Raw genomic sequence first — 18,613 nt, forward strand, 5'->3', positions numbered from 1 at the left:
TATATATATATATATATATATATATATATATATATATATATATATATATATATATATATATATATATATATATATATATATATATATATATATATATATATATATATATCCTCTTCTTGGGAAGACTCCTTCCGTCATAGGAAGCTCCTCTTGGAATAGTAGTGTTCTTGTAGGATCCTGCAGAATTCCTACAGGTGGGAGATGTGTTGGTCTGCGCCGAGAATGTCTGCGCCGATAATGCCTTCGCCGAGAATTTACGACGAATAATTTGACCGAGGGGAAACCATATAATGGTTTCGCCCTGAGTCTTTTAAAAGATGGGTGAGTAAGGCGAGACCATTAGGTGAGTTGCTCTTGGCTGGGCGCGAGTATTTTGGTGTGTGAGCCTAAGTTCTGTAAACAACGCCGGGTCGCTCCTTTACCATCCTCACTACCCTGCCACTGTTTGCCGTTTTCCCCGTTCTCTGTGTCAGTCCACCACTTCTCTGTCAATCACTGTTTATTATTGTTGCACTTGGCACTGGAGTTAGTTATTCGTATTTCAGTAAGCTGCCACCAAATGTTCCAGTGTGGTTTGAATTATCAATTCCCCTGGACAGTGTTCATAAGTTTCTTACTTTTATGTAGTACGTAAAGTCAGTCATGGTGAGTTTCTATGGTTCTCAGGTGAATGTCAAAGGTGAACGTATAAAAATATGTATATTTAGATATATGTACAGAGTTCTGGGAGAAGGGTGTGGCGTGTAAGGGACAACGGATGTCCTCTGCGTGGTACAGCGTTACACCCTGGCAAGAGACTGCAGGATCCAGCACAAAGTACGCTTAGCGCCTTCAAAAGAGTGCTGACAATACAAATATGGGCGGGTTGACCGCACTCACAGTACATGAATATATTCGTAATTATAACAATCTAAGTACATAAATAAGGTAGGACGAGAACTCCTTATAGCTAAGAATAATACATACCAAAATACATTAGAGAGAGAGGAACTATGGAGAATACTAAGATACTAAAATGTAGATACTACCAATTACTTATCGATGGCAATAAAGGAGTATGGAAACTTCCATGGTGTGTGTGTGCGGCGTAGGGTGGCGTGATCATATCTGCCCTACCCTTATCCGCCAACACCCACTATCTACATTTATGAATATATGTATACATACACTTATATTGCTAATAAGGCAAGGAATTATGAATACAATACAATCATTATTAATTATGTGACACCGTTACAATATATATATATATATATATATATATATATATATATATATATATATATATATATATATATATATATATATATATATATATATATATATATATATATATATATATATATATATATATATATATATATATATATTCCGTTGTGTTAAGAAAGCATGGATACGAACCAGCCACTGCTACTGAACAATGGCTAACTAAGTGTGCCATCCACTACACTACGCTGTGTGTGTGTGTGTGTGTGTGTGTGTGTGTGTGTGTGTGTGTGTGTGTGAAAGCAAAGTTCAGCAACATATCCTCAGATACAAACAAGGCATTTTGATTTAACTACGCTACTCAAATTGTGTACATAATTAAAGAAAACAAGCTACATAATAAATAAATGAAAAGTATATTGTAATTATTGTAAGAGGGAGAGAGTATGAATGTTTGTTATCTGTATTCTCGTTATGGAAATCAGGTGTGTGTGTGTGTGTGTGTGTGTGTGTGTGTGTGTGTGTTTCTGTGTGTGTATGCGTGTGTACATTGTCAGTAAATTCGTAAAACATAACTAGTACAACAAGTAAAGTTTATGAGAGGCAAATGATGCAACTGTTTAAAGGGTTGCTGGTAAGATGCCACTACATCTAATTCTATTCGTCCCTCCTTTTTTCCCTTAGCTTTTTCTTTCCTTCTTTTTTTTTTTTTTTTTTTTTTACTATTTCCATCAATAGATGAATAAAAATTATCTTAATCTCTGGAGTTAAGGGAAACATACCAAACGTTTTTGGTTGAGACAAGAAAGTAGAATAAGGCAAGAAGTACATGTGAGGGTGTTACGCTAGTCATCGTGACTCTGCATACAGGCTGATGAGGAAGCACTTCGTGTGTGTGTGTGTGTGTGTGTGTGTATGTGTGTGTGTGTGTGTGTTCCTGACTGATTAGTTTAGAGACTGCTCATCATGACTAGCACGTTTACTTTTCTTTCGTTGTGTGTTTGGATGTTAAGAAGCGATTGCACAATTGTTGGTTAATGTGATGCCGAAGACCTGTCGTTTAGATCTTGTAATTGGGAATTTCCTAAAGTGGAAATACAGATCTTAAGCAAAAGGCGAGATGGATCATCCTAAAGTATAATATCTATAGTAGCGTTCGATATACTGATATATATATATATATATATATATATATATATATATATATATATATATATATATATATATATATATATATATATATATATATATATATATATATATATATATATATATATATATATATATATATATATATATATATATATATATATATATATATATATATATATATATATATATATATATATATATATATATACTGTATACAGTGTACAGCTCTCTCTCATGGATGCTCTCTCTCTCTCTCTCTCTCTCTCTCTCTCTCTCTCTCTCTCTCTCTCTCTCTCTCTCTCTCTCTCTGATATCCTTTATATCAGGGATTCCCAACCATCATTATATACCACTTCGAGTTCATTTTTTTTTTTTTTTGCTTTTTTCCATTTACCATTTACCATTTACCAAAATCAGCCATTCCTCTCTCCTTCACACACACACACACACACACACACACACACACACACACACACACACACACACACACACACACACACAGACATCTATTTCTAAAGCTGAACCCTTCGCTCAAACCTTTGCTAAAAACTCTACCTTGGACGATTTTGGGCTTGTTCCTCCCTCTCCTCCACCCTCTGACTACTTCATGCCACCTATTAAAATTCTTTGCAATGATGTTTTCCATGCCCTCGCTGGCCTAAACCCTCGGAAGGCTTACGGACCTGATGGGGTCCCTCCTATTGTTCTCCGAAACTGTGCCTCTACCTTTCCTTCTTGCTGGAAGTTTGCTACATTCAACCTGTTCCTAAAACGGATGACCGTTCCAATCCCTCAAACTACCGTCCTATTGCTTTAATTTTCTGCCTATCTAAAGTTTTTGAATCTATCATCAACAGGAAGATTCTTAAACATCTATCACTTCACAACCTTCTATCTGATCGCCAGTATGGGTTCCGTCAAGGCCGGTCTACTGGTGATCTTCTGGCTTTCCTTACTGAGTTTTGGTCATCCTCTTTTAGAGATTTTGGTGAAACTTTTGCTGTTGCCTTAGACATATCAAAAGCTTTTGATAGAGTCTGGCACAAAGCTTTGATTTCCAAACTACCCTCCTATGGTTTTTATCCTTCTCTCTGTAACTTCATCTCAAGTTTCCTTTCTGACCGTTCTATTGCTGCTGTGGTAGACGGTCACTGTTCTTCTCCTAAATCTATTAACAGTGGTGTTCCTCAGGGTTCTGTTCTGTCACCCACTCTCTTATTATTATTCATTAATGATCTTCTAAACCAAACTTCTTGCCCTATCCGCTCCTACGCTGATGATACCACCTTGTACTTTTCCACGTCTTTTCATATACGTCCAACCCTTCAAGTGGTAAACATATCACGCAGGGAAGCTACAGAACGCTTGACTTCTGATCTTTCTAAAATTTCTGATTGGGGCAGACCAAACTTAGTATTGTTCAATGCCTCAAAAACTCAATTCCTCCATCTATCAATTCAACACAACCTTCCAGACAACTATCCCCTCTTCTTCAATGACACTTAACTGTCCCCCTCTTCTACACTGAACATCCTCGGTTTGTCCTTTACTTATAACCTGAACTGGAAACTTCACATCTCATCTCTAGCTAAAAAAGCTTCTATGAAGTTAGGCGTTCTGAGACGTCTCCGCCAGTTTTTCTCACCCCCCCCCCAGGCTATCTCTGTACAAGGGCCTTATCCGTCCATGTATGGAGTATGCTTCACATGTATGGGGGGGTTCCACTCATACTGCTCTTCTAGACAGGGTGGAATCAAAAGCTTTTCGTCTCATCAACTCCTCTCCTCTAATTGACTGTCTTCAGCCTCTCTCTCACCGCCGCAATGTTGCATATCTAGCTGTCTTCTACCGCTATTTCCATGCTAACTGCTCTTCTGATCTTGCTAACTGCATGCCTCCCCTCCTCCCGCGGCTTCGCTGCACAAGACTTTCTTCTTTCTCTCACCCCTATTATGTCCACCTCTCTAACGCAAGAGTTAACCAGTATTCTCAATCATTCATCCCTTTCTCTGTTTAACTCTGGAACTCCCTGCCTGCTTCTGTATTTCCACCTTCCTATGACTTGAATTCCTTCAAGAGGGAGGTTTCAATTTGTGACCACTGCTTTGACCTTTTTATGGGACTGGCATTTCAGTGGGCATTCTTTTTTTTTTTTCATTAGATTTTTGTTGCCCTTGGCCAGTGTCCTTCCTTCATAAAAAAAAAAAAAAAAAAAAAAAAAAAAAAATATATATATATATATATATATATATATATATATATATATATATATATATATATATATATATATATATATATATATATATATATATATATATATATATATATATATATATATATATATATATATATGCACATACAACCTAATTAAGAAGTCTAATCATGTAAATGAAATTACGAAATTTATAAAATGCAGGCAATTTGTTCACAGTCAGAAAGATGTCTTCAGCTCACATACTAATATTCGAAATATTAGAATGAGGGGCGCCATTACTCCCGTAATTTCAACCCTTACGGTAAGACTTCATGGGTAGAAATTAGGAGATAGGAGGTAGGAGTTATGAAGTTGGGGTCAGTTTCAAATATTTTGATTATTTTTTCTTTTCTATTATCCATCATTCTATCTCCCTACCTATCTATCCATCGACGTATATATCTATAATAATAATAATAATAATAATAATAATAATAATAATAATAATAATAATAATAATAATAATAATAATAATAATAATTTTTTATTATTATTATTATTATTATTATTATTATTATTATTATTATTATTATTATAATCATTTTTATTGTTGTTGATATTATTATTATTATCTTACGAAGGAGGTTGAAATTTGAAGGAATGAGCTTTTAGTTAGAGAAGACCTTAGAGTTGGTTCTAAGTGTAACGTGCATTACCACACTCAAAAGGAATGTTTTACTAAGAGTGAAAATGGCGATCCGTCTACATTGCATTCCTGTGTTTTCGTCTCCCAGCTCATGCTGATGGGGGTTGTGTGCGCGCTCTGATACCACGTGGCCTTGAAACTCTATCAACTCCATTTAGCCTCCAATATTTAAAACTCATGCTTGCTCTCTCTCTCTCTCTCTCTCTCTCTCTCTCTCTCTCTCTCTCTCTCTCTCTCTCTCTCTCTTCTGTACACCTTTGCCAAACTATTCATTGGTTTAGCAACTACTTGGCTGTGTCTAAAGAGTATATTTTGCTCTTCCTGATCCTGTTAGTCTCCTCCTCCTCCTCCCCTATCATCTCCCGTTTTCTTTATGTCGCATCACGGCTGCTGTTAGTCTCATTGGATCCGATGACCAAGTGCCAGTGCTTCAGTGGACACAGCAGAAACTGCTTGCTCATAGCATACCTCTGCCAAGATTACAATTTCCCCGAAACTAAGGTAAAGTATATGGTAAGCATGTGTGGTAATACGGATTTATGTGTTATTAAGAGTAAAAAAAAATATCATAATCTTTGTGAAATATAACATTCTTTGCTAGTATTCAGTTTTGATATCTCGTGCGTGTTTTCATCTTTTCATTTTGTTATTATTATTATTATTATTATTATTATTATTATTATTATTATTATTATTATTATTATTATTAACGTTCCTAATGATGTTTTAATTATTGTTGTTGTGAGGATGTGATGGTTGTGGGGCTACTGTGACTGATAATGTTTTTGCTGTTAGTAAATGTGTGTGTGTGTGTTGTTGAGAGAGAGAGAGAGAGAGAGAGAGAGAGAGAGAGAGAGAGAGAGAGAGAGAGAGAGAGAGAGAGAGAGAGAGAGCATTAGGAAGATAAAGATTACACAATAGTATTGATGTTACATGGTTTCATTGATAATTGTGAAGCACGAGTGAGAAGAACTGCATTCTGATACTGTGGTACTTAGTTCGTGGTTCCCTAGACCAGCGTGAGGCGAGATGAGTGCGGAGACGTGGCTGCTGTTGGTGGCCGTACTAGTGTTGTTGTGGACCTACTCTAAATGGCGACATAATTACTGGGCATCTAAGGGCGTGGTCTCTCCGCCAGCCCTGCCATTCATTGGCCATATGAAATACTTCGTTATTGGTTAGCGCTGGATTTCCTTAAATAAGGTGAGACGATAGATAAATGGCATTTTTCTATGGCATTGCATGAATTATAATTTTCAGTATCATAATTTCTTGTGAGTGTGTGTGTGTTTGTGTGTGTGTGTGTGTGTGTGTGTGTGTGTGTGTGTGTGTGTGTGTGTGTGTGTGTGTGTGTGTGTGTGTGTGTGTGATCTTGATGTTTATTTATGTAGCCAGTCTGTTTCAGGCACATTTTTTATCTTTCAGTTTTATCGAGAGCTACGCAACCACAAGTTTTATGGGCTGTACGAGTTTTTCAATCCCGTACTTATGATTACTGACCCTGAACTTCTTAAGCACATCTTGGTGAAGGATTTTGAACACTTCGTAGACAGGCGTCGGTTCGGGGACCAGGAAGGCTCCATCATGACTGAGATGCTCACTAATAAATTTGGTGAGGAATGGAAAGACCTTCGAGCTGTCATGACTCCAACATTCTCATCTGGCAAAATGCGAAGTATGTTTCATTTGATTTGCGAAAAAGCAGATAACCTGGTTTCTTTTTCTCTCAAGAATGCAGTCAACAACAGGCCTGTTGACATGAAGGACATGTTTGGTCGTTTCACCATGGATACAATTGCTTCTTGTGCCTTTGGTATTGAATGCAACTCGCTTTCTGATTCCAAGCCCGTGTTTGCAGACAAAGCTGAGCAGTTTTTCAATTTTCATGGTCTTAAAGCATTGAAAATGATTTTCATGATAGTCTTACCAAAATTATATAATTTTCTTGGATTCAAAGTGGATGATCCCCAGATTGAATTTTTCACAAAGCTCTCCAAAGAAAACATTGAGCTTCGGGAGAAAGGAGAAAGACGAGGAGACTTTTTAGATCTGCTGCTGGAGGCGAAAGCTTCGGAAAACGATATCCGTCCAGGAAAAAAAGGTAATTATATTTCTTAATATCTATTGTTTGTACTTATATATTTTGAAGTGTGTGTGTGTGTGTGTGTGTGTGTGTGTGTGTGTGTGTGTGTGTGTGTTAGCTCTCTGTGAGGATGTCAGCTTGGTATGTTGAGTTAGAGACACATAATATATTAGTATACTTAACTTAGTACCATATGTTTCTACACAGTATTTGGAGAGCAAACGTTAGTCGCGCAGAGTGTGCTATTCCTTGTGGCTGGTTATGATACCACTGCTTCGGCACTCGCCTTCTCTGTCTACAACATTGCCAGGCATCCCCAGTACCAACATCAGCTTCGGCAAGAGCTGCAGGAGCTTGTGAAGGAGCACGGCTCAATCAACTACCAGGGGATCATGGAAGCCAAATACCTGGACGCTGTTCTAATGGGTGAGTATATATTATCTACCCTCATGTCTTGTGAGACAATGATTTTCGCTTACGTACATACTCGTAATGCACACAACTACGGTAAACATCACAACACAAAAATTTAACCATAACGTAGATGACAAATTGCAACCATTTTCCCTTATTCTCTCTCTCTCTCTCTCTCTCTCTCTCTCTCTCTCTCTCTCTCTCTCTCTCTCTGAGGTCCATGCTTTCCTTTTTCGCTCTGTCTGAGGCCCATGCTCTCCTTGTTTTTCTCAATATACTTAACTATTCACTTGAGTATAATTTTTTCAGCATGTTTCATTTCATATTTCCATTACTGTTTAGTTAATCTCTTTCCTTATTTCTTCCACCGCGCTCTTTTATCCCAGAAACGCTGAGACTTTACCCACCAGGAATTGTAGGGGAGCGGATGTGCACCAAACAATACAAGTAAGTTAAAGTTGTTGGTGCCTTTGTGAGTGGTTGCTGTTCTTACATTTTACAAAGACAAAATGCTGTAGGGAATGATGAGTGGTGAGGAAGGTGATGGGATGGGAGTGATGAGTGCAGATAGAAACAATGGAAAATGCGAAAATTAATACGATTAGCGAAAATGAATACAATAGCGAAAATGAATACAATGATGAAGCACTGTTACAAAAACAACACACACACACACACACACACACGCACACACACACACACACACACACACACACACACACACACAGAAAGCAAGTAGCAGTAGTAGTAGTGGCAGTAGTAATGGTGGTAGTAGTAGTAGCAGAAGTAGTAGTAGTATAGTAGTAAACTCTGTCTCACATAAAATGGCGAAACTTGCTCCTCTTGCGTGAGAGGAAGGACATACTTAGCTACACAGTGGCTGGTGATTGGTTGAAGGTGGCTGGCGATTGGCTCACAGAGTCCGAGAGAAACTGGTAAAAAGGCAGTGAGAAAGTAGTGATTTGACAGCACTTCACTAACTTACTCATATTTCCTTACAGTCGTAAGCTTCACGCGAAGCACCATAATGTCACTGTGAATAAATTTATCAAGACTGGTTACAAGAATCAGCAGGAATATTATGATGTAGAAAGCAATAGGAGGCGGTAAAATACACCGCAGAAGTAGGTGAGTGACGGGGGCAGAGAGAGAGAGAGAGAGAGAGAGAGAGAGAGAGAGAGAGAGAGAGAGAGAGAGAGAGAGAGAGAGAGGTCAATGCGCTGTGCCTGGACTTGGCCTGGGCTATCGTGATCACCACTGTGCAGGGTTGGAAAAAACCCGGTGTTTTTTTTTTAACCCAACCCAATTGGATTTTTTGGGTTTCATTTTTCTTTCATGCAGAGGTGGGTTTATTGTTTTTGGGAGGTTTTATTTATTTTATTTTTTTTATTTTTTACTTATATGTAAATTAGTTTAAATAAGCAATTAAAAGGTAATCTAGAGTGAAACAAAAGGTTTTTATTTATGTATTTATTATTTTTTTTTTAATGTAGGAGGGGCACCAGCCAAGAGCAACAAAAATATAATAAAAAAAGGCTCACTGAGGTGATAAGTGTCTTGAAACCTCCCTGTTGAAAGCACTCAAATCATAGGAAGGAGGAAATACAGAAGCAGGCAGGGATTCCAGAGTTTGCCATAGAAAGGGATGAATGACTGAGAATTAGAGAGGTGGACAGAATATGGTTGAGAGAAAAAAGAAAGTCTTGTGCAGAGAGGCCACAGGAGGAAGTGAGACATGCAGTTAGCAAGATCAGAAGAGCAGTTGGCATGAAAATAGTTCGCATTAAAGATAGCAAGAGATGCAACATTGCGGCAATGAGAAAGAGGCTGAAGACAGTCAGTTAGAAGAGAGGAGATGATAAGACGAAAAGCTTTTGATTCCACCCTGTCAAAAAGAGCGATATGAGTGGAACATGTGAAGTATACTCCATACATGGACAGATAAGGCCCCTGTACAGAGATAGCAGCTGGAAGAGTGAGAAAAACTTATGGAGACGACTTAGAATGCCTAACTTCACAGAAACGGTTTTGGCTAGATATGGGATGTGAAGTTTCCAGTTTAGATTATAAGCAAAGGATATTCTGTGTAGAAGAGGGGGACAGTTGAGCGTCATTGAAAAAAAGTTGATAGTTGTCTGGAAGGTTGTGTCGAGTTGATAGATGGAGGAATTGAGTTTTTGCGGCATTGAACAATACTAAGTTTGCTCTGCCCCAGTTAGAAATTTCATAGCGTTCAGAAGTCAGGCGTTCTGTGGCTTTCCTGCGAGAACTGCTTATTTCCTGAAGGATTGGACGTCTACGAAAAGACGTGGAAAAGTGCATGGTGGTATCATCAGCATAGAAGTGAATAGGACAAGAAGTCTGGCTTAAAAGATCATTGATGAATGATAGGAAGAGAGCGGGTGACAGAACAGAACCCTGAGGAACATCATTGTTAATGGATATGAAGGAAGAACAGTGACCATCTATTACTGCAACAAAAGAAAGTTCAGAAAGGAAATTTGAGGTAAAGTTGCAGAAAGAAGGATAGAAGCTATACGAGGGTAGTTTAGAAATCAAAGCTTCTTGCCAGACTCTATTAAAAGTTTTGATATATTTAAGGCAACACCAATAGTTTACCAAAGTCTCTAAAATAAAATGACCAAGACTCAATAAGAAAAGCCAGGTCACCAGTAGAGTGGCCTTGAGGGAACCCATACTGGCAATCAGATAGAAGGACGTTAAGTGATTAGTGTTTAAGAATCTTCCTGTTGAGGATAGATTAAAAAACTTTAGAGAGCTAGGCAATTAAAACAATAAGACAATAGTTTGAGGGATTAGAACGGTCACCCTTTTTTAGAAACAGGCTAAATGTAGGCAAACTTCCAGCAAGAGGGAAAGGTAGATATTGAAAAACAGAGTTGAAAGAGTTTGACAAGGGAAAAATGCGAGCACGCAGGCACAGTTTTGGAGGACAATAGGAGGGACCCCATCAGGTCCATAAGCCTTCCGAGGGTTTAGGCCAGCGAGGGCATGGAAAACATCACTGCGAAGGATCTTAAGTGGCAACATGAAATAGTCAGAGGGTGGAGAAGTGGTAGGAACAAGCTCTGAATCATCCAAGGTATATGTAGAAGGAAATAGATGAGATGGCAATGATGCCATGAGCTTGAAAAAAAAAAAAGAGGAAAAGAGGAAAAAGTAAAGTTATTGGATATTTTTTTGGCTAGGTGCCAGAAGTCATGAGAGGAGCTAGATCTTCACCTTTGGAGATAGATTTGATAGCAATGGTGCTATCTGGTTGAAATAAAAGAGGGAAAGAAGCAAAATTATTGGAGATGTTTTTGGCTAGAAGTCATGAGGGGAGTTAGATCTTGAAAGATTGACACTTTCTATTAATGAACGAGGTTTTGGCTAGCTGGAGAACAGACTTGGCATGATTCCGGGCAGAAATATAAAGCGCATGAGATTCTGGTGATGGAAGACTCAAGTACTTTTTGTGGGACACCTCTCCATCATGTATTGCACGAGAGCAGGCAGTGTTTGGAAGGTTTAGGTCGAGAAAAGAGTAAGGAATGTATGCTTCCATGCCAGACACGAATACCTCTGTTATGCCCTCGGCACAAAGGGACGGGTCTCTGACACGGAAGCAGTAGTCATTACAAAGAAACTCAGCAAAACACCTCCTCAGGTCCCCCCAACTAGCAGAGGCAAAAACGCCATAGGTACCTCCGGTTAGGGTAATTCTGAGGAGGGATTGGGGCGATAGGACAAGATACAGATATAAGATTGTGGTCGAAGAGCCCAACGGAGAAGGAGTTAGGTTAGGTAATGCAACACGTCTTCTAGGTTAGATTAAGTTAGATTAGATTAGGTGTGTTAGCCCCCAAAGCTTATCAGGCAGGGCCAACATCGGCAGTTTCTCTTCATGAAGACAAAGCGTCCTTAGATAGAGGAGGAGTAACGAATAGACCGGCGTACAAGCAGAGAATTCTTTATTTTCCCGAGGCAGCCCCGAGTACACCACTGGCAGGTGACGTGGCGAGTGCCTGACGTGGCAAACACCAGCATTGCATATTCATTTTAGATTGGATGTACAAAGGCATCAAAATCATATTACAAAAAAAATCATATTACAAACAAAGACTAAACATATTAAATGAACAAAGGAAATATATAGTAATTATTAAATACACCTGTCCTAGGTAACAAAGAAAATGGCCCCACCACCAATCCGCCTTTTCAGGGGATGCTCACACAAATCGTAAATGAAACCCAACAAGATGTATTGCTACACGTAATTTGAATTAGGTTAGATAATGCTAGGTTAGGTTAGGTAATGCTTGGTAAGATTACTATCCTTAAAGAGAGTCCAGAGAGGGCGGTGCATTGCCGTGACTGGGAGTAAATGAGTCGTACATCTGGCAGTGAAAATGGGGCTGCGCGCACACTTGGTCACTTGAAACTACTAGCTGGTCACTAAAACCTACGACACCGGTTGCGCGAGCAGTGACGTCAATCATGGGCCTGCCAAGGAGCCTGACAGACATGTGGCATAGTGGGTGCATCATTTTTTTTATGAATATACCACAGTCGTCTTGTACCTCATGTTTCCCTTTCACCTTGGGAACACTAGGATCAGTATTACACGCGTCTTTATAAAGGTTTTGAGTCTGTCCTTGACAGGGAAATTCTAAAGCATTTCGTAAATATTCATGAGTTTTTTTTTTTTTTTTTTTTTTTTTTAATCGTCAGCATGGTTTTCGGTGTGAATGATCTACTTTTAACCTCCATTAAAGAATCTTCTCTTGGTGATTTCGATGAAAATTTTGCTATTGTCTTTATAAAAAGTCATGCATTAATCTTTAATTTCTAAGTTTCTCTCATACGGTTTCTAGCCGTTTCTCTTCACCTTTCTAGTTTCTTTTATGCCAGTCTTATTGTTGCAGGCTTAGATGGTCACTATTCTTCTAAACCTATCAACAGTGATGTTTGACATTACACTATCCTGTCTCCTACTTTGTCCCCGTTATTCATTCTTAAGGTGATTTCTACCCTTCATTTCTCAACGTCATTTATCAGACCCAAACCAGCAGGAAGTAAACAGTTCATATAGAGAAGTCACATGACGTCTAACTTGATGTTACCCATTCCCTCAAAAACTCAATTTCTTAATTTATTCATTGTCATTAACTGGAATCCGTAACACGTAAAAATAAAAGAGAGAGAGAAAAGATTTATAAAATGTTATAAAATACGCACTTTGCGTGTAATGATACTTTTTATTTGTTTTTATAGCAATAAATACACTCATAAATAAATTAATTAAGAAAAAAAATACCTATTTTAAACTGTGGAATTTGTGAGCGGGATTACGCATATTCATGAAGGAACAGAACATTATCTTTATAATATAGCAAACGAAAGATAAACAAAAGAAAGTTATCATGATGTTTTAGCATGCTTCTGCACAGTCTATCTCCTATAGAAGATCTGAAAATATAACGGGTCTGTTCATTGTTTGTTAGCAATTTGGTTAATTCTCTCTCTCTCTCTCTCTCTCTCTCTTGCTAACCAGACTGGTGAAAAATTATGAGCAACAGACAGAAAGAGAGAGAGAGAGAGAGAGAGAGAGAGAGAGAGAGAGAGAGAGAGAGAGAGAGAGAGAGAGAGCTTGTGCGTACAAACACAAATTCTTGTTTTGTTGTTTGCAGTCGCCGTTGAGGGTTGCTTAAGGTGCCGCAGAGGGTGCTAGAGGAACACAACTGTATCAGGCTGCCGCATATGAAAGTATACTATGGTGGCACAAAGGAGCTTCAACCAGCAAAATCTGGGCCCGAAGCTACTCAAGACTCACTCGACTGACAAGCGGGTCGTGGTAAGAAGACGCTGCGCGTGGGAGGTGGCAGACACAGTTCGGACTGTTTGAACCAGGAAACTACCCGGTCTTATATCAGCTGCGTCTTCGTAACAAACATAATATGGGGACATTGTAGGTGACCCGCAAATCACAAATAAGAAAAATGAAAATAACTGATGTATGTATGTAAATGTGTAAAGAGTGCTTATGTGCAAGTCGCACAAGACAGTAACACAAACAATGATATCAGAGCAATGTTCAGCCACTTAGAAACTGTGCAAGGGACGCCAGCAGAAAGGCGGTAAAGTACATTGTGCCAGAGCCAATCACAGAGGCTGAAATATATGTGACGTAACCACTGGCCACTGGCAAGGCACACACAGGCCGTGACGTCACAACAGCGAATCACAAGAAAACAATATATCACTGGGTGCCTCAAACAAAAGGATATGGAGTTTCTATGCCAAATAAATTGCAAAAATAACACTGCATTGGCAATACACTAATAATGCACACGGCGACTATGCAGAATTATGGCTGAGAAGTCCAGTCTTGAAACGACGAGAACAGCAGTACTAAAGCAGTCAAGATGCAGTATTGAAGAGAAGACTGATGACTGAGTAGAATCCAAAGTCTTGTAGCAATGGGGACAGTAGCTCAACGAGTAGTCGCACAGGAGTACAGACTGACAGGCAGGCAGGCAGGAGAAAGCATGTGAGAGGCCCTGAAACAGCTGATGAAGGCACTGCAAACATGGTTAAGGCGCTCAAGGAGTGTTCAGGGTGTGCCAGTGAAACAGCTGTAACAGGCTGTCGTATATTAAAGTAATCTATGGTGGTACTGTTACGACTAGATACAGTCCTCCTCACAGCTGCCGCTACTTCGGGTCAGCTAATCCTTAGGGTACCTACCATGTAGCCTAGTGCAGGACACAAATATGACGAATCCAGACACCTGCTGGTCTCCAACAACTAGCCTACAAGCATCAATAGGTCGGCACTCTATTTAACCCACCAACAAGAAGGGAGCATGAGAAATGCCAAATTACCCACAAGGCTGAAAAAAAAAAATAACTGGCTACGTGCTAGGGAACAAAGACTGTAGAGACTAGATAACATATAATAGAGCACAGCATATTTACAATTCCAGAAGACAGATTCCACCCCTGAAAACACTGATGGAAATCTGGAAAAAAAAAAAAAAACTAAACAGCTGTAGCCTAGAAACAAATACTATGAGAACCTCTATTGCCAGACAGTTGCAACTGCAACCCCAGACATTAGTAGCATTTAAAGAGGACACAAGACACACGACGCTCAGACACACGTAACCCACAACAGTACACCGCCTCTGTAGGAAAGGGGGAAAAAAACAGGTGTCTGCTCCCTTTAGTACGTTGTACAAAGACACAATAGACGTCGAGACAAACTTAGATCTGCACGTGGAATCACCGCTCACACAATGCAGGAGTAAGGAGCTACTGAGCAACTCATACCCTTTCAATATCTAGATCCGCCCAGATCACGGTCTTTTCGCAGGGCCAAATAATAATAACCAATACAGTAGGGCGTAACCCAATTATCACACCCGTAGATATATTACAAGTATGCCCTCCCTATGATATCACTTTTACACGCCTTTCCACTTCTATCTCGTTCAGTTATCTGCTCGCTACTGAGTCGTAAGGCTTACGTAAGGCGTGAGAAAAGATGGATGGCCAGCTCAGCCAGCCACATGACGGGAGATAGAGAGGGAAGGAGGAAGGGAAGGGAAGGGGAAGTGGTGAAGTGAGAGGTGATCCGCCCCGCTCCCTGCTCGCTGCATCTCGCTATTAAATTGAACATTATGTTTTAAAAATCAATGTGGGGTTATTTGGAGAACTGGGTGAAAATCGACTACACTGTGAGGAGAGCAATTCGTCAACTATATTATCTCCTATAGGAGAAAAGGAGAAATGGTAGAAATTAAATAGGGAATGATAACCTCTAATTTAACACAATTACTATAATCAACGCCTGTCCCAAGCTCCTCCCCCCACCACTCATTTGTTCTTTCTTTCCTTCCTCCTTTTCTGTTTTCTTTTTCTTCTCGCTGTGTCTCTGTTCTCTATCTCGCTGCATATAACAGTACAAAGGAGCGCCAAACCACTAAGACTGTACTCGAGACTACCCGAAACTCGACTGGGTGTTGTGGTAAAGCGCGGTTCACGCTAGTACGTTTTCGCGGATTCCGCATCCGCTCTCCACTCCAACTATGACGTCACTCCCATCCGCTCATGTGTGAATCCAAGTCAACTCTGTGCATGTTTGCGGATGCGGTGTTGTCCATACTTTTTTTGATGAGTATTCCAGTGCTGTAGAAATTTGTATGAAACACATAATTGTAATTTTAGATATTGTAATAATTGTAAATTATGTTGTGTATGTCGTCAAGAAAAAGCAAACAAAAAGTATTCTAAGTTCAGAAATACGGCACGCTGCCTGAATGTAAACAACAACAGAGAGTCCGCCAGCGCCATTTTCAAACCCAGCCGTGTTTCCTCGTGGCCGCAGCACCACACTGATTTACACCTGTATATACATTATATTCAAGGAGCTGCAATATGTTGATCTCATATATAAATATTTTGGGGGGGCAAATGACCATGTAACTTTAAAAAATTCAACTAAAAATTGTGGCCATGGTATCTAATCCAAAGGGATGTGCCTCACCTCGACCATCCCAAGGGATATTAACCAAACCTATCCTAATAGGGATAATAACAAGCAATGTGCAACAATAGCCCCTAGCCCCAAGCAGCAGCGCACGCCTAGCTGTCCTTGGCCAGGTTCATGATTTATTTTCATAATATCACATTTCCGGGACCAGCAGTGCATCAGGTGGCATCATTTTGCATCCAAGGTACATGATTCTTGAAATATGATGAATGAAAAGATCAGCACAACTGTGCCAGAAAATATTCTTTTATATTCGGAACCCAACTAATCAAAGCGGTAGCAAGCTACATTCCTTAGTGTGCTGCAAAGGCACTCTGGTACAATAACAGCTCCCTGAAAGTTGTGGTTTCTTTTATTAGATGAGGGGCGAGTAGCACCAAAACTTCATCAAAAGTGTCTGGAGTCATTTTGTAGACCGCACAGAATGAATCTGGATCAGCCTTCTTCTCAAACGCCATCAAAACTTTATGTTCACCATCCAGAGACCGTTCTAGTAATTTATTTATTTTTTTTTTATGTAGGAAGGACACTGGCCAAGGGCAACAAAAATCCAATAAGAAAAAATGCCCACTGAAATGCCAGTCCCATAAAAGGGTCAAAGCAGTAGTCAGAAATTGATGAATAAGTAAGTGTCTTGAAACCTTCTTGAAGGAATTCAAGTCATAGGAAGGTGGAAATACAGAAGCAGGCAGAGAGTTTCAGAGTTTACCAGAGAAAGGGATCAATGATTGAGAATACTGGTTAACTCTTGTGTTAGAGAGGTGGACAGAATAGGGAAATAGAAAGAAGAAAGTCTTGTGCAGCGAGGCCGCGGGAGGAGGGCAGGCATGCAGTTAGCGAGATCAGAAGAGCAGTTAGCATGAAAATAGCGGTAGAAGACAGCTAGATATGCAACATTGCGGCGGTGAGAGAGAGGCTGAAGACAGTCAGTTAGAGGAGAGGAGTTGATGAGGCGAAAAGCTTTTGATTCCACCCTGTCTAGAAGAGCAGTATGAGTGGAACTCCCCTAGACATGTGAAGCATAATCCATACATGGACGGATAAGGCCCTTCTACAGAGTTAGCAGCTGGGAGGGTGAGAAAAACAGGCGGAGACGTCTCAGAACACCAAACTTCATAGAAGCTGTTTTAGCTAGAGATAAAATGTGAAGTTTCCAGTTTAGATTATAAGTAAAGGACAGACCGAAGATGTTCAGTGTAGAAGAGGGGGACCGTTGAGTGTCATTGAAGAAGAGGGAGTAGTTGTCTGGAAGGTTGTGTCGAGTTGATAGATGGAGGAATTGAGTTTTTGAGGCATTGAACAATACCAAGTTTGCTCTGCCCCAATCAGAAATTTTAGAAAGATCAGAAGTCACTGTGTGTGAAGGGTGTGGTCACTTAGCGTGACCACACCCTTCGTTTCCTTCTCTCTCGACTTTCATACTCAGCAGCGGCAAATCCACATGCAGCAAGCAGGAGAAGCTCCTCATCTTCATCCTCCTGGAGAAGCCCCTGCGACGGCTCCATGTCTAATGTTTACATTTATAAAATGCAAACTACGGTCGGAAGACCAAAAGTGTGTGCATATCCTAACCAACTCATCTGCTTCTTATGCTCCGCATTTTTCTGACGTCATCGTCGGAGAGGGGAGCGAATGCAGAATCATAAAATATGTACTACTAGTGTGAACCGCGCATTAGGAGAGTGGTGGTGTGTGCCAAATCTCTCCCGTTTCCAGATTTCTCCCGGGTGACATCACAGTGCATGCGCACCATATCGAGGCGACAGCATCAAAATATCACTCAGATATTTTATATATTTATACGTATTATCAACTACTTTTTGAGGTTTTATTGACAAATCAGTATTGCTTCATTGTATATGAATATGTTAGGCTAGGAATAGGGCACGTACACAAGAGTGATGAGTGATAACAGAACACCAAAATCTTCACCCTTTGCATATGTCAAGTCGTACACCCATGTTTTATATTTATGTATTTTACGTATTGTCAACATAGGTAATTTTATTGGTAAATTACTAATGCTCCATTACCTGTGGAATATTTTAAACATAAAACATGGTGGTAGGACTTGACATATGCAAAGGGAGAAATTTTTTGTGCTCTGTTATCATTCACTACTTTTGTTTACTTACTGTATTCCTATCTTAAAATATTCCACACGTAATGAAGCATTTGTAATTTGTCAATAAAACTCCATAACGATGTTGATAATGCGTAAAATACATAACATGGTGATAATAATTGACACTTGCATAGGGAGATTTTGGTGTTGTGTTATCACTCACCACTCTTGTTTACT

At 39.6% G+C, this 18,613-nt stretch overlaps 1 protein-coding gene across 1 annotated transcript in view; it reads left to right on the plus strand.

Annotated features, from left to right (window-relative positions):
- The first annotated feature begins 5,409 nt into the window (after positions 1-5,409).
- LOC135112829 (cytochrome P450 3A41-like) overlaps positions 5,410-18,613 on the plus strand; it is a 15,019-nt gene continuing 1,815 nt past the window's right edge. The window contains exons 1-5 of the mRNA XM_064027684.1: positions 5,410-5,759; positions 6,272-6,461; positions 6,684-7,359; positions 7,549-7,767; positions 8,142-8,202. Of these exons, the coding sequence (XP_063883754.1) occupies positions 6,747-7,359; positions 7,549-7,767; positions 8,142-8,202 (893 nt within the window). The 5' untranslated portion in view covers positions 5,410-5,759; positions 6,272-6,461; positions 6,684-6,746. The remainder of the gene's footprint in view (positions 5,760-6,271; positions 6,462-6,683; positions 7,360-7,548; positions 7,768-8,141; positions 8,203-18,613) is intronic.

The sequence above is a fragment of the Scylla paramamosain genome, chromosome 24, assembly GCF_035594125.1.
Source record: "Scylla paramamosain isolate STU-SP2022 chromosome 24, ASM3559412v1, whole genome shotgun sequence".
NCBI lineage: Eukaryota > Metazoa > Arthropoda > Malacostraca > Decapoda > Portunidae > Scylla > Scylla paramamosain.